Here is a 16,130-nt window from a genome sequence, read left to right on the forward strand (position 1 = left end):
CCAACCAGCTCCTTCCACTGCACCGAAGCAAGAACCAAATACTGAAAGCGATAAAAATAGAAAAAAGGAGCACCTCCTCCCTGCTTCATCGAACTCGCCACTCACAAAACTCCTATCTCCACACTCAGCTTGTAATCTGCATTCTGTTTTGAAAAAGCACTCAGTTCCCTGATCACTCTGTGCTCCACACTCTCCCAAGTTGGTGTTGTCCACAAATTTAGAAATTGTGTTTTTGATTCCAAAGTCTAAATCTTTAATAGAAATTGCAAACAACAATGCTCTCTGCATTGACCCTTGCCAGCTTCTGCCACTGGAGCTAACATTTAACCCCTTCTCTCTGCTTTTGCCTGGAACAGAGGGAGTAGGAGCAGGATCAAACTCCCACCTTCAATTCGCCAAAACTTGGCTCCGAGCCACACGGCCACCATTTTGAGTATGTTTTTGCACCTCCCGCTTCTCCACACAAATCGATCCCAAGCTGTGCATGCAGAATACCTAGCTCCTGCCTGTGGTCCAATTGGGGTGATTGATGGGTCGGTTGTTCCAATGTGGAAGGAGGGAGGGAGGAGTCGATTGTTTTAATTGGTCCAGTTCAGGTTATTGAAAGATTGTGTCTTACAATTGGGAAGGAAAAGAGGGAGGATGAATGCTCATGCTCCAATTGGTTAATTGGCAGGTCAGGGTGCTCCAACGGGGGAGGAGGGAGGGGCGGATCCAGTACCCTGAGATGGATGCAACCCTGAATAATAAGCTGCTCTTGCTTCATTTCAGACATAAAGCACTTCAAGCCCACTATTTTCCTGCCCATTGGCCTCCATCCACTTTCCACACGAAGGCTGGAATTTTACACCCCCCATGGGAGTGGGCTGGAGTTGGGTGGTTGCATAGAATTGAGTGGGAGTCGGGGCATGCTGTTCCCATCGCCTTCCTGCCCCCGATGTAATTTTGCGAGCAGTAGAGGAGGTAACTAACAGCCCACCCACCCCAGGCCAATTAAGGCCCTTAAGTGGCCAACTAATTGCCACTTAAGGGCACCCTGCGCTTCACAGAAGGCCAGCGCCACTGCATAAACTGCCCCCGTTGGAGCACCTCGCTCCGCCCCCACCCCCGACCCCCCCGGCCACCCCAACCAACCAACCCCCCACCTCGCCGGGGCCCAGCTGATTGTCCCCGGCAAGGCCCCACACACTTACCTCTATTCCGGGGCCTCCTCCATTGCTGCTCCTCTCTCTGGGTGCAGTCCCAGCAGTGGCCACCGCTCCCAGTGGTGCTGCTGGGACTGAGGAGTTGCTGGCCCGCCGATTGGCTGGCAGCTCTTAGAGGTAGGAATGATTTGGCTGGAGCGAAAGTAGTAGCTTCTCCAGTAGTCATGGAAAAAACAAATAAAGTTAAAGAGACAGAACAGTTACTGGGAAAGGTTTCAGGAATTTTTCCTTCATGTGTAGTAACCCGAGTAATGGCTAAGCAAGTTCCATTGTCAGAGGTAAAATTGGCACCACCGTCAGATAGCTGAATATCTGAAACTTTCTTTGGGGATTTGGATAATCCAAAGGAAATATTTAATAAGTCTTCTCTGATCACGGCTCAGCAAGCCGATCCAGAGTTAAATAAAGTGACACAATCATCCCTAACAGAAGCTGAGGTAAAAGGAGATCCAGAAGGCTAAAAATGGGATTCTGATGAGGAAGTGGAGACCTCCTCACAGACCTGCAGACGAAAAATGGACGGTCGTTCATCAGCTGGTGGTACGGCTGGGAACTATTATGGATTGGCAACAATGTTACTGGTTATCACATGACTCAAGTTAAATATAGAACAGAAACCCTGGTAACAGGGGCAGAGAAGTGACAAATGTCCCTTGATTGTACAAACCCAGTAGCAGCAGAATGCACCAGGGATAGGCAGAAAACTCACAAGCTTTTTGGTTGTGGGTCAGCATGTGTGTTTTACCTTCTGGAGTGAGTGGCTGAAAAAGTTAGCCTGCTGTTAATGAAGTGAAGGAAGGAGAGAAGACCCCAACCCAGCTTCATTTTCCAGCATCTCCGAAGGACTCTGAGAAGTCCACTGTGTCAATTCATCTTGTCTCCTGTATTTGAAGAAAAACTGTTAAAAATAATTCTCAATGCTGCTGAAAAGAACTGTTCTGGAAGAAACTAGTGACCTGTCTACGTGTACTCGAAAGTTAGACAGTATGCCAGTTTTGGAACAACATATCTCATCTGCTGTTTTCTTCAAAAAAATAAGCAAGTAATCAGCCCAAGTGCTTTTTGTCTGTAACAGAGCTCTGAATTTAAATAAAAAATCCTTTTTTGTTGGTTGACTGGTGTGTGTGTGTGTGAGGGAGAGAGAGTGGGGCTAAGATAAAAAAGGGAACTTTAAAATTTAACATTGGGACTTTAAAATTTTAATCTATGTGTTTATGCTTTTCTTCATTACTAGTTAAGACTTGTTTTATAATAAACTGATAATTTTGTTGTTCATTAAAGAAACCTGGTTAGAGTGTTCTATTTTGGGAAAAATAGAGTATATGATTGACCATATTGATAAGTGCGAAAATTTCAAAATATATGTTGTGACCTGTGGAAAAGTGGAACTAGAATAAACAGTGCACTCCTCCCACCTCAGTCGTAACACACCGTGTTAACAGAATGGTCCTCATTCAGACATCAATCGATAGCCATGGTTATCATATCCTGGTGCACTGTGTGGGGAGTGTGGCATGTGTTTCCTAACAGAAACTCTTCTAATGGGATGGATTTTTACTTTAAAAGGGTAGTACTCTGGAGAGAGAGGGGAGACCAAGCCAACACCTCAGAAAGCCAGTCCAGCCAGTCCAGCCAGATACTGTGCAAGAGAGCCAGCTGAGCAAGAACCCTGCTGAACAACAACTGGAACAACCACTACAGCAGAGACATCACAAAGTGATTTGAGACTCACCATCTGTGAAGGTAATAAAACCCACACCACCAGCTTTGAGCTGAGTTGTAACCACTAGAGCTCTACAACACCTCAACAAGTTCAAGACAACAAACACCCAGACCTGGACCTTCAAAAAGACTTTCCTCCTAAAAAGATTCAATAGGTTTACTGTAAACCACAAATACCGACCTCCCTTTGAACTTTAAGCTACAGCCTATCCTCTCCTCTCTCTATCTATTCTTGTGTATGTGTGTGGGGGCGAGCTTGCAACCATTTCGGGAATTGTGTAAAAGAAAGTTACCTTTTTTTAACCTATGAGAAAATCTGTCATTTTGTCTGTTTATTTGACCTAAAAGACACTTAGGCTAACACATCATTTTAATAAAACACAATTGCCATCAGTCGGGAGGTGAACAGTGGGAACCACCCACACCCCTTTCCACCTGTCCGTAACATAAGAAACCAAAAAATAAATCTATCCCTTTCATTTGTAACCATCAATAAAGAAACCACAATCACAGGTGCTGTTGATCACAAGTGCTCTCCATCTTTGAGATCAGATAAGCAATTATTAAAAATGTTATCTCTTTCCTGAAAGAAAAGCATTAACAATTTAATCTCCATTTTGTTTTAAATATTTTTTGAAAAAGCAAAAAACCTTAAATATTCACAGCATGAGAGACACCCTATAATAAATTCATGCTGATACGCAATCTGCATACTGGAAAATTCTGCAAAAGCGATCATACTCAGAATGCACTCATGTGATTGGAAACGCTGTCCAACTACAAGGAAGTAAAAATATCCAGTTGAAGCCAGAGATTTTGATAAAAGCTGAGACCGTGAAGTAAAAATGATGACAGCAGGAGAATTGAAAATAAGGAATGAAAATACCCCTGTACAGCCACCCCCAAAACGTCTCCACTTGTGAAAGAGAAAGACTAAAAATACACTTGCCTTAAGTTGTCAAGAAAACACCAAACATCTGTTCAAATTGCTTTTAGAGGTTTAGGTAAAGACCACCATACTTACCGTTGAAGCACAGAAATCAGTGCAATTATCCTAATCCGAACTCATTTTCTTACCTTTCACAGATGTGTTTGGTGGGGGTGCCTCCATCCTCAAATTCCAGGGCGGGTCACCTAGGTTCGCAAAGTCCCTCATTTTCAGATAACTAATGGTGAGGCGAATTATTGATGCTTTATCTAACTGGCTTGTGATGGCTGCTGGGAGAGGCAGTAGTTTTGCCAATTCGTAGAACTCAAAGTTTTCCTTTCCTCGGCGGGATCGAGCAGCATCTCGAGATTTCTCCTTTCGCAAGGCTTGTAAACTAGGAGAAGAAAACAAACCAAATTCAGTGCAGCAGAAGTAAAAATTAAAAATATAACAGTTCTGAGATGGCTTAAATGTATGTTATGGTCCAAATGCAAATAACAATATAATTGTTTGTAGATAAAAGCAAAATAATGCGGATGCTGGAAATCTTGAAATAAAAACAAGAAATGCTGGAATCACTCAGCAGGTCTGGCAGCATCTGTGGAAAGAGAAGCAAAGTTAATGTTTCGGGTCAGTGACCCTTCTTCGGAACTGACAAATATTAGAAAAGTCACAGGTTATAAGCAAGTGAGGTGGGGGGTGGGGCAAGAGATAACAAAGGAGAAGGTGTAGATTGGACCAGGCCACATAGCTGACCAAAAGGTCACGGAGCAAAGGCAAACAATATGTTAATGGTGTGTTGAAAGACAAAGCATTAGTACAGATTAGGTGTAAATACACTGAATATTGAACAGCAGCAAGTGCAAACCTGAAAAAAAACAGTGGGTAAGCAAAATGAACAAACTAAGATGAAATGAAATAAATGCAAAAAAAAGATTGTAAAAAAGAATGTAAAAACAAGGAAGAAAAAATAACTAAAAATGAAAGTAAAATGGGGGGCTGTCATGCTCTGAAATTATTCAACTCAATGTTCAGTCCGGCAGGCTGTAGTGTGCCTAATCGGTAGATGAGATGCTGTTCCTTGAGCTTGCGTTGATGTTCACTGGAACACTGCAGCAATCCCAGGACAGAGATGTGAGCATGAGAGCAGGGGGGAGTGTTGAAATGGCAAGCAACCGGAAGCTCAGGGTCCTGCTTGCGGACTGAGCGGAGATGTTCCGCAAAGCGGTCACCCAGTCTGCGCTTGGTCTCCCCAATGTACAGGAGACCGCACTGTGAGCAGCGAATACAGTATACTACATTGAAAGAAGTACAAGTAAATCACTGCTTCACCTGAAAGGAGTGTTTGGGGCCTGGGATAGTGAGGAGAGAGGAGGTAAATGGGCAGGTATTACACCTCCTGCGATTGCAGGGGAAGGTGCCCTGGGACGGGGACGAGGTGGTGGGGGTAATGGAGGAGTGGACCAGGGTGTCGCGGAGGGAACGATCCCTTCGGAATGCTGACAGGGGAAGGGAGGGGAAGATGCGACTGGTAGTGGCATCATGCTGGAGGTGGCGAAAATGGCGGAGGATGATCCTTTGGATATGGAGACTGGTGGGATGAAAAGTGAGGACAAGGGGAACCCTGTCACAGTTCTGGGAGGGAGGGGAAGGGGTGAGGGTAGAGGTGCGGGGAATGGGTCGGACACGGTTGAGGGCCCTGTCAACCACAGTGGGGGGAAATCCTCGGTTGAGGAAAAAGGAGGTCATATCAGAAGCACCGTCATGGAAGGTAGCATCATCAGAGCAGATGCGTCGGAGACGGAGAAACTGGGAGAATGGAATGGAGTCCTTACAGGAGGTAGGGTGTGAAGAAGTGTAGTCGAGGTAGCTGTGGGAGTCGGTGGGCTTATAATGGATGTTGGTAGACAACCTATCCCCAGAGATGGAGACAGAGAAGTCGAGGAAGGGAAGGGAAGTGTCAGAGATGGACCATGTAAAGGTGAGAGAAGGGTGGAAATTGGAAGCAAAGCTGATAAAGTTTTCTAGTTCGGGGCGGGAGCAGGAAACGGCACCGATACAGTCATCAATGTACCGGAAAAAGAGTTGGGGGAGGGGGCCTGAGTAGGACTGGAACAAAGAATGCTCGACATATCCCACAAAAAGACAGGCATAACTAGGACCCTGTTTGTAGAGTCGCAAACTAGTTCAGATATCTAGTTAACAGAAAATGTCTGTCAATGGCAGTTAACTGTGAATAAGGTGAAAGTGGTTCCCTGAACAGGCGTTAATTACAGTAGCAGGAAGTTGATTTAGCAGTTGTAACTTAGGTGTGAGTCATAAGCTCTCTCTATAAGTAGAGAGTGTTGGCTACTGCACAGAGTGATCGAGGAACAGGGTGCTTCATTTAACAGAGTGCTAATGTCGGGAATTTGATGCAAGTGGAAATTCAGTGCAGTGGTGGATGGCGGTGGTCCCTTTTATTCTTTCTGTTTTACCTCCAATAGCTGGTGAGAGTTCTTCTTTTGTCTTCAAGCTAAGAGACTACAACTTGCTATTACTTTACTTTGCTCAACTGGTAACTAATTAACAAATCAAATAAATAAATAAGGCTAGACAGACATAGCAGGGCAGCAAGTGTGCTGTAACTGCAATATGTGGGAATTTGTGGAAAGCACTGCATTCCTGGACCACCAAATCTGCTGTTAAAGGTCTGCGGCCTGAACAAATTCAGCTCAGCGTTGTCGAGCTGCAGTCAGAGAGTGGGGCATCAGGGAAGGGGAGAATTACCTGGACACTTTGTTCCAGGAGGCAGCCACAAGGTAAGTAGAACTTTAGAGTTTGTCAATGGTCAGGGTGAGCAGGGTGCGACTACGAATCAGGCAGGTATGGGAATCCAGGATGTAGTAATGGAGGAACCTTGGCCTTTGACTTTGACCAACAGATATGGGGTACTTGTTACCTGTGTGGATCAGAACTGCAGGGTGGATGGGCAAATTGACCATCACACCATGGTGCAGGATGCCACTCAAGTGGGGGGGTGGGAGTGAAAAGGAATGTGGTAGTGATAGGGTACAGTAAAGTCAGGTGGATAGATGTTGTTCCCTGTAGCCACAACTGACACTGATGAAGGTTGTTTTGCCTGCCAGTGCCAGGGTTAAAGACGTCTCCTAGCGGCTGGAGACGAACTTGGCATGGCGGGGGGTGAGGATCCAGTTCTCATGGCCCACGTAGGAACTAACAACATAGGTAGAACTAGGAATGACATTCTGCTGAAAGGGTTTGAGGAGTTAAAGTCCAAATTAAAATGCAAAACCTCAAAGGTAGTTATCTCTGGATTGTTACCTGAGCCACGTGCCAATTGGCATTAGGTCAAGCAGATTACAGAATTAAAGGTGTGGCTAAAGTGTGGTGTGGGAAGAAGGGGTTTTGATTCATGGGCACTGGCACCAGTACTAGGGAAAGGGGGAGCTGTTCCACTGGGAAGGGCCCCACTTAAGCAGGGCTGGGATCAGTGTCCTGACAAATTGTATGACTCGGGATTTAAACAGAAAGAGGGGTGGGGGGTAGGGCTCAGGTAAAGGATGATTTAGAAATTTAAAGACAAAAGTTGAGGCAATACAGCAGTGTAGCGATTTGGGTAAAGACAAGCAGAGTGGTACAGGAACGGATATGATAATAGTGCATCAGTGAATAAGATCCATACAAAAAATAGTGGTAAAAAAATAAAATTAGAGGCTCTTTATCTGAATGTGTGAAGCATTCACAATAAGACAGATGAGCTACCGGCCCAAATAGGGATAAATGGTTTGAATCTAATCGTCATCACAGACACATGGGACTGAATTTTATGGGCCCCTTGAGGACGGGAACGGAGGCAGTGGGCCCATAAAATTGTGTCAGAAGGCAGCGTGCCTGTTGCCTTCCCGTCGCCTTCCAATTTAGTGCCCCAGGCCAATTGAGGCCCTTAAATGACCAATTTAAGGGCGTCTTCCTGCCTCTGCCTCAATTTAATGGAAGGCGGAGGGGCCCGCTGCCACAGGGAGACATTGCCAGGTGAAACCTGGTGGCCCCCTAGTGGGGTCAGGGGAGTCCTCCTCTGGGAACAATCCAGGGCCCCCGGAGGGCCCTCCAGCAGCGATTGTCTATCCCTTGGGAAGATGCCGCACCATCCTCTCTAAGCTCACTCCCAACCCCATTAACGGGCCCTGCCTCAATGGCCCCGCAGACCCCAACCCCACTCCTCCACTCGGGTCTTCGCCATTCCTCAGTACTGCAGGGCCTCCTGCTGTCGCCACTGTTCCATACGTCGCTGCTGGTACTGCAGATCTACTTGCCTTCCAATTGGCCAGCAGCTCTGGAGGCAGAAGCTCGTCCCGCGGGACTGAGTCCCCAACAGCGGGCAGTTAATTGCATAACAAAATTCAGCCCATGGTTACAAGGTAACTAAGGTTGGGAAATAAATATTTCCGGGTGCACAACATTTCAAAAAGACAGACAGAATGGAAAAAAAGGAGTAGCCCTCATAGTAAAGTAAAACATAAGGACAGTAGTGAGAAAGGATCTTGGTTCAGAAGATCAGGAAGTAGAATCAGTACGGGTGGGCATTAGTGATAAAAAGAGTCAGAAAATGTTGGTGGGAGTAGTTTATAGGCCCCCAAGCAGTGTTTATGCCGCTGGACAGAGCATTAAGCAAGAAATAATTAGAACTTGTAACAAGGGTAATGTAATAATTGTGGGGCTCTTTATTGTAAATAAAGACTGGACAAATCAAATTGGCAAAAGCAGTCTGGAAGATGAATTTGTAGAATGCTTTCACGATGATTTCCTGGAACAAAACGTTGTGGACCAACTAGGGATAAAGCTATTTTTGATTTTTTTAAAAAGCAAAGAATGACTAAAAGATTAATAAAGAGGGAAAAACGAGAGAAAGCTAGCTAGAAATATAATAACGGATAGTAAGAATTTAAAGAAGAGTTAGCAAAGTGAGCGTCGGTCCAATAGAAAGTGAGTCTGGGGAATTAATAAGGGAAAATAAGGAGATGGCAGATGAATTGAACATGTATTTTGCATCGGTCTTCACTATAGAGGATACAAGTAACATCCCAGAAATAGCTGTAAATCAGGAAATGGAAAGGAGAGAGGAACTCAAGAAAATTACAATAACCAGGGGAGTGGTACTGAGCAAATTGTTGGAGCTGCAGACTGAAAAGTCCCCAGATCCTGATGGATTTCACTGAGGGTCTTAAACAAAGTGGCTAGTGATGTAGTTAATGCGCTGGTTTTAATTTTCCAAAGTTCCCCAGATTCAGGGAAGATTCCATTGGATTGGAAAATAGGCAATGTAACTCCTTTATTCAAATAGATCGGAATGTAGAATCAGTTTGGGTGGAAATAAGGAATAGCAAGGGGAAGAAATCACGGGTGGGAGTGGTCTATAGGCCCGAGGAGTTGCCTCTCTGTAGGACAAAATATTAATCAGGAAATAATGGAGGCATGTAAGAAGGGCACTGCAATTATCAGGGGTGATTTTAATCTGCATATAGGCTGGACAAATCAATTGGCAAGGGTAGCATGGAATTTGTAGAGTGCATCAGGGATTGTTTCTTAGAACAATACGTTGCAGAACCTACCCGGGAACAGGCTATTTTAGATTTGGTAATGTGTAATGAGGTAGGATTAATAAGAGATCTCGTAGTTAAGGATCCTGAAGGGGGAAGCGATCATAACATGGTAGAATTTCAAATTCAGTTTGAGGGTGAGAAACTCGGGTCTCAAACCAGTGTCTTCAACTTTAAACAAGGGAGATTACAGAGGTATGAAGAAAGAGTTATCTACAGCGGGCTGGGAAAATAGACGAAAGGGAAAGTCAGCAGAGGAGCAGTGGCAGACTTTTAAGCAGATATTTCATAACACTCAGCAAACATTTATTCCGGTCAGAAGGAAGGACTCGATGAGAATGATGAACCACCCGCGGATAACTAAGGAAGTTAAGGAGAGTATCAAATCAAAAGCAAAGGTGTACAAATCGGCAAAAGCTAGTGGTATGCCAGAAGATTGGGAATTTTTTAGAAACCAGCAGCGGATGACTGAAAGACTAATAAAGAGGGAGAAAATTGATTTAGAGTAACATAGAAACATAGAAAATAGGAGCAGGAGTAGGCCATTCGGCCCTTCGAGCCTGCTCCGCCATTCATTATGATCATGGCTGATCATCCAACTCAGTAACCTGTTCCCGTTTTTGCCCCATACCCTTTGATCCCTTTAGACCAAGAGCTATATCTAACTCCTTCTTGAAAACATACAATGCTTTGGCCTCAACTGCTTTCTGTGGTAGCGAATTCCACATGCTCACCACTCTCTGGGTGAAGACATTTCTCCTCATCTCAGTCCTGAAAGGTTTACCCTGTATCCTTAGACTATGACCCCTGGTTCTGGACTTCCCCACCATCGGGAACATCCTTCCTGCATCTACCCTGTCAAGTCCTGTTAGAATCGTATAGGTTTCTATGAGAAGCGCACTCACTCTTCTGAACTCCAGCGAATATAATCCCAACCAACTCAATCTCTCCTCATACGTCAGACCTGCCATCCCAGGAATCAGTCTGGTAAACCTTCGCTGCACTCCCTCTATAGCAAGAACATCCTTCCTCAGATAAGGAGACCAAAACTGCGCACAATATTCCAGGTGTGGCCTCACCAAGGCCCTGTATAATTGCAGCAAGACATCCCTGCTTCTGCACTCGAATCCTCTCTCTATGAAGATCAACATACCATTTGCCTTTTTTATCGCCTGTTGCACCTACATGCTTACCTTCAGCAACTGGTGTACGAGAACACCCAGGTCTCACTGCATATTTCCCTCTCTCAGTTTATAGCCTTTCATATAATAGTCTGCCTTCCTGTTTTTGCTACCAAAGTGAATAACCTAACATTTATCCACATTATACTGCATCTGCCATGCATTAGCCCACTCACTCAACTTGTCCAAATCACCCTGAAGCCTCTCTGCATCCTCCTCACAACTCACCCTCCCACCCAGTTTTGTGTCATCTGCAAATTTGGAGATATTACACTTAGTTCCCTCATCTAAATCATTAATATATATTGTGAATAGCTGGGGTCCTAGCACCGATCCCTGCGGTACCCCACTAGTCACTGCCTGCCATTTGGAAAAAGACCCATTTATCCCTACTCTTTGTTTCCTGTCTGCCAACCAATTTTCTATCCATCGCAATACACTGCTCCCAATCCCATCTGCTTTAATTTTACATGCTAATCTCTTATGTGGGACTTTATCGAAAGCCTTCTGAAAGTCCAAATAAACCACATCAACTGGCTCCCCCTCATCAACTCTACTAGTTACATCCTCGAAGAATTCAAGTGGATTTGTCAAGCATGATTTCCCTATCATAAATCCATGCTGACTCTGCCCGATTCTACCACTGTTCTCCAACTGCTTTGCTATAAAATCTTTGATAATGGACTCGAGAATTTTCCCATTACTGACGTCAGGCTGACTGGACTATAATTCCCTGCTTTCTCTCTACCTCCCTTTTTAAATAGTGGGGTTACATTAGCTACCCTCCATTCTGTAGGCACTGTTCCAGAGTCTATACAATCTTGGAAGATGACCACCAATGCATCCACTATTTCTAGGGCCACTTCCTTAAGTACTCTGGGATGCATACCATCAGGCCCTGCGGATTTATCGGGCTTCAATCCCATCAATTTCCCCAACACCATTTCTCTACTACTACTGATTTCCTTCAGTTCCTCTCTCTCACTAAGCCATGTGTTCCCCAACATTTCTGGTATGATATCTGTGTCCTCCTTTGGAAAAAACAGAACCAAAGTATGCATTTAGTTGGTCAAACATTTCTTTGTTCCCATAATAAATTCCCCTGTTTCTGACTGTAAGGGACCTACATTTGTCTTCACCAATCTTTTTCCCTTCACATACCTATAGAAACTTTTACAGTCAGTTTTTGGCAAGAAATATAAAAACAAACAGTAAGAGCTTCTACGAGTATATAAAAAAGAAGAGAGTAGCTGAAGTAAGTGTGGGATCCTTAGAGGATGAGACTGGGGAATTAATAACAGGGAACGGGAAAATGGTAGATAATTTAAACCAATATTTTGCATTGGTCTTCATGGTGGAGGACACTATAAACATCCCGACAATAATAGATGAGCAAGGTGTAAATGGGAGGGAGGAACTTAAAACAATCTCTATCATGAGGGAAAAAGTGCTGGACAAACTGTTGGGACTAAAGGCAGACAAGTTGCCAGTACCTGATGGCCTGCATCCAAAGGTTTTAAAAGATGTGGCTGCAGAGATAGTGGAGGCATTGGTCAGAATATACCAAAACTCACTGGATTCCGGTCGGGTACCAGCGGCTTGGAAAACCAGTTGCATCCAGTTAGCTTAACATCTGTCATTGGGAAAATGCTAGAGTTCATTATTAAGGAAGAAATAGTCGGACATTTAGAAAAACATAATGCAATCAAACAGAGTCAACATGGTTTTATGAAAGGGAAATCATGGTTGACAAATTTGTTGGAGTTCTTTGAGGATATAACAAGCAGATTGGATAAAGGGGAACCGGTAGATGTAATGTATTTGGATTTTCAGAAGGCGTTCGATAAGGTGCCACATAAAAGGTTATTGCACAAAATAAGAGCTCAGGGTAATGTGTTGGCATAGATTGAAGATTGGCTAACACACAGAAGGCAGAGAGTCGCGATCAATGGGTCTTTTTCAGGTTGGAAAGCCGTAACTAGTGGGGTGCCACAAGGATCGGTCCCAGGGCCTCAACTATTTACGATCTATATCAATGACTTGGAGGAAGGGACAGAGTGTAGTGTCTGTAAATTTGCTGATGATACAAAAATAGGTGGGAAGGCATGTTGTGATGAGGACACAAAGAATCTGCTAAGGGATATAGATAGGGTAAGTGAACATAGAACATAGAACAGTACAGCACAGTACAGGCCCTTCGGCCCACGATGTTGTGCCGAACCTTTAACCTACTCTAAGATCAAACTAACTACCTACCCTTCATTCTACTATCATCCATGTACCTATCCAAGAGTCGCTTAAATGCCCCTAATGTATCTGCTTCTACTACCACTGCTGGCAGCGCATTCCACGCACCCACCACTCTCTGTGTAAAGAACCTACCTCTGACATCTCCCCGAAACCTTCCTCCAATCACCTTAAAATTATGCCCCCTGGTGATAGCCCTTTCCACCCTGGGAAAAATTCTCTGACTATCCACTCTATCTATGCCTCTCATCATCTTGTACCCCTCTATCAAGTCACCTCTCATCCTTCTTTGCTCCAATGAGAAAAGCCCTAGCTCCCTCAATCTTTCTTCGTAGGACATACCCCCCCAGTCCAGGCAGCATCCTGGTAAATCTCCTCTGCATCCTCTCTAAAGCTTCCACATCCTTCCTATAATGAGGCGACCAGAACTGAACACAATATTCCAAGTGTGGTCGAACCAGGGCCTTATAGAGCTGCAGCATAACCGCGCGGCACTTAAACTCAATCCCCCTGTTAATGAAAGCCAACACACCATACGTCTTCTTAACAACCCTATCAACTTGGGTGGCAACTTTGAGCGATCTATGGACATGGACCCCAAGATCTCTCTGTTCCTCCACACTACCAAGAATCCTGTCTTTAAGCCTGTATTCCGCACTCAAATTCGACCTTCCAAAATGAATCACTTCACACTTTTCCAGGTTGAACTCCATCTGCCACTTCTCAGCCCAGCTCTGCATCCTGTCAATGTCCCGTTGCAACCTACAACAGCCTTCCACACTATCCACAACTCCAGCAACCTTCGTGTCATCGGCAAACTTGCTAACCCAGCCTTCCACTTCCTCATCCAAGCCATTTATAAAAATCACAAAGAGCAGAGGTCCCAGAACAGATCCTTGTGGAACACCACTGGTCACCGAGCTCCATGCTGAACTTTCCATCTACTACCGCCCTCTGACTTCTATGGACCAGCCAATTTTGTATCCAGACAGCCAACTTTCCCTGAATCGCATGCCTCCTTACTTTCTGAATGAGCCTACCATGGGGAACCTTATCAAACGCGTTGCTAAAATCCATATACACCACATCCACTGCTCTTCCTTCATCAATGTGTTTTGTCACATCTTCAAAGAATTCAATAAGGCTTGTGAGGCATTACCTGCCCCTCACAAAGCCATGCTGACTGTCTCTAATCAAACCATGCTTTTCCAAATAATCATAAATCCTGTCTCTCCGAATCCTCTCCAATAATTTGCCAACTACCGACTTTAAGACTGACTGGTCTATAATTCCCAGGGTTCTCCCTATTCCCTTTCTTGAACAAGGGAACAACATTTGCCACCCTCCAATCATCCGGTCCTACTCCAGTGGGCAGTGAAGACGCAAAGATCATCGCCAAAGGCGCAGCAATCTCTTCCCTCGCTTCCCGTAATATCCTTGGGTATATCCCATCTGGCCCCGGGGACTTATCTGTCCTCATATCATTCAAAATTTCCAGCACATCCTCCCTCTTAACCTCAACCTGTTCGAACATATCGGCCTGTTCCACGCTGTCCTCACAAACGACCAGGTCCCTCTCACTAGTGAATACTGAAGCAAAGTATTCATTTAGGACCTCCCCTACCTCCTCCGACTCCAGGCACAAGTTCCCTCCACTATCCCTGATCGGCCCTACTCTCACTCTGGCCATCCTCTTGTTCCTCACATAAGTGTAGAACGCCTTGGGATTTTCCTTAATCCTACCCGCCAAGACTTTTTCATGTCCCCTTCTAGCTCTCCTAAGTCCATTCTTCAGTTCCTTCCTGGCTACCTTGTAACCCTCTAGAGCCCTGTCTGATCCTTGCTTCCTCAACCTTAAGTAAACTTCCTTCTTCCTCTTGACTAGCTGTTCCACATCTCGTCATCCAAGGTTCCTTCACCCTACCATCCCTTCCCTGCCTCATCGGGACAAATCTATCCAGTAGTCGCAGCAAGTGCTCCCTGAACAACCTCCACATTTCTGTCGCGCATTTCCCTGAGAACATCTGTTCCCAATTTATGCTCCCCAGTTCCTGCCTAATAGCATTGTAATCCCCCTCCCCCAATTAAATATTTTCCCATCCCGTCTGCTCCTGTCCCTCTCCATGACTATAGTAAAGGTCAGGGAGTTGTGATCACTATCACCGAAAAGTGAGTGGACAAAAACTTGCCAGATGGAGTTCAATGTGGGAAAGTGTGAGGTCATCCACTTTGGTAGGAAGAATAAAAAGGCAGATTATTATTTAGATGGAGAAAGACTACAAAATACTGCAGTACAGAGGGATCTGGGTGTTCTTGTACATGAAACACAAGAAGTTAGCATGCAGGTGCTGCAAGTAATTAGGAAGGCAAATGGAATTTTGGCCTTTATTGTCAGGGGGTTAGAGTTTAAAAATAGGGAAGTCTAGTTACAACTGTACAGGGTGTTTGGTGAGGCCACACCTGGAGTACTGTGTACAATTTTGGTCCCCGAATTTAAGGAAGGATATACTAGTATTGGAGACAGATCTGAAAAGGTTCACTAGGCTGATTCCTGAGATGAAGGGGTTGTCTTATCAAGAATGACTGAACTGGTTAGGCCTTTATTCATAGGAGTTTAGAAGAATGAGAGGTAATAGGATTAAAACATATAAGATTTTAAGGGGGCTTGACAGGGTAGATATTGGGAATATGTTTCCACTGGTGGGGGGAGTCTTGAACTAGGGGACATAGTTACAGAAGAAGGGGGCACACATTTAAAACTGAGATGCGAAGGAATTTCATCTCTCAGAGGGTGGTGAATCTCTGGAATTCTCTACCTCAGAGAGTTGTGGGGGCCAGGTCACTAAATGTATTTAAGGAGGAGGTAGATAGATTTTTGAAATCTCGGGGAGTTGAGGGGTATGCGGAGCAGGCCCAAAAGAGGAGTTGAGGCCTGGGACAGATCAGCCATGATCTTATTGAATGGTGGGGCAGGCTTGAGGGACTGAATGGCCTACTCCTACTCCTATTTCTTACGTTCTTATGTAAAGGGAGGGAAACAGAAAGCAGGAAACTACAGGCCAGTTAGCTTAACATCTGTCATAGGGAAAATGTTAGAAGCTATTATTAAAGACATTTATAGCAGGGCACTTAGAAAAATTCAAGGTCATCAAGCAGACTCAACATGGTTTTGTGAAAGTGAAATCATGTTTAACCAATTTATTGAAGTTCCTTGAAAAAGTAACATGTGCTGTGGATAAAGGGGAAC

General features: G+C 44.7%; 1 protein-coding gene across 9 annotated transcripts in view; it reads right to left on the reverse strand.

Annotated features, from left to right (window-relative positions):
* LOC137373856 (neuronal PAS domain-containing protein 3) overlaps positions 1-16,130 on the reverse strand; it is a 1,451,864-nt gene that overhangs the window by 1,008,262 nt on the left and 427,472 nt on the right. For all 9 annotated transcript variants that reach the window (XM_068039328.1, XM_068039327.1, XM_068039336.1 and 6 more), the window contains one exon: positions 4,005-4,249. In XM_068039328.1, the coding sequence (XP_067895429.1) occupies positions 4,005-4,249 (245 nt within the window). The remainder of the gene's footprint in view (positions 1-4,004; positions 4,250-16,130) is intronic.

This window comes from Heterodontus francisci, chromosome 9 (assembly GCF_036365525.1).
Source record: "Heterodontus francisci isolate sHetFra1 chromosome 9, sHetFra1.hap1, whole genome shotgun sequence".
Lineage (NCBI taxonomy): Eukaryota > Metazoa > Chordata > Chondrichthyes > Heterodontiformes > Heterodontidae > Heterodontus > Heterodontus francisci.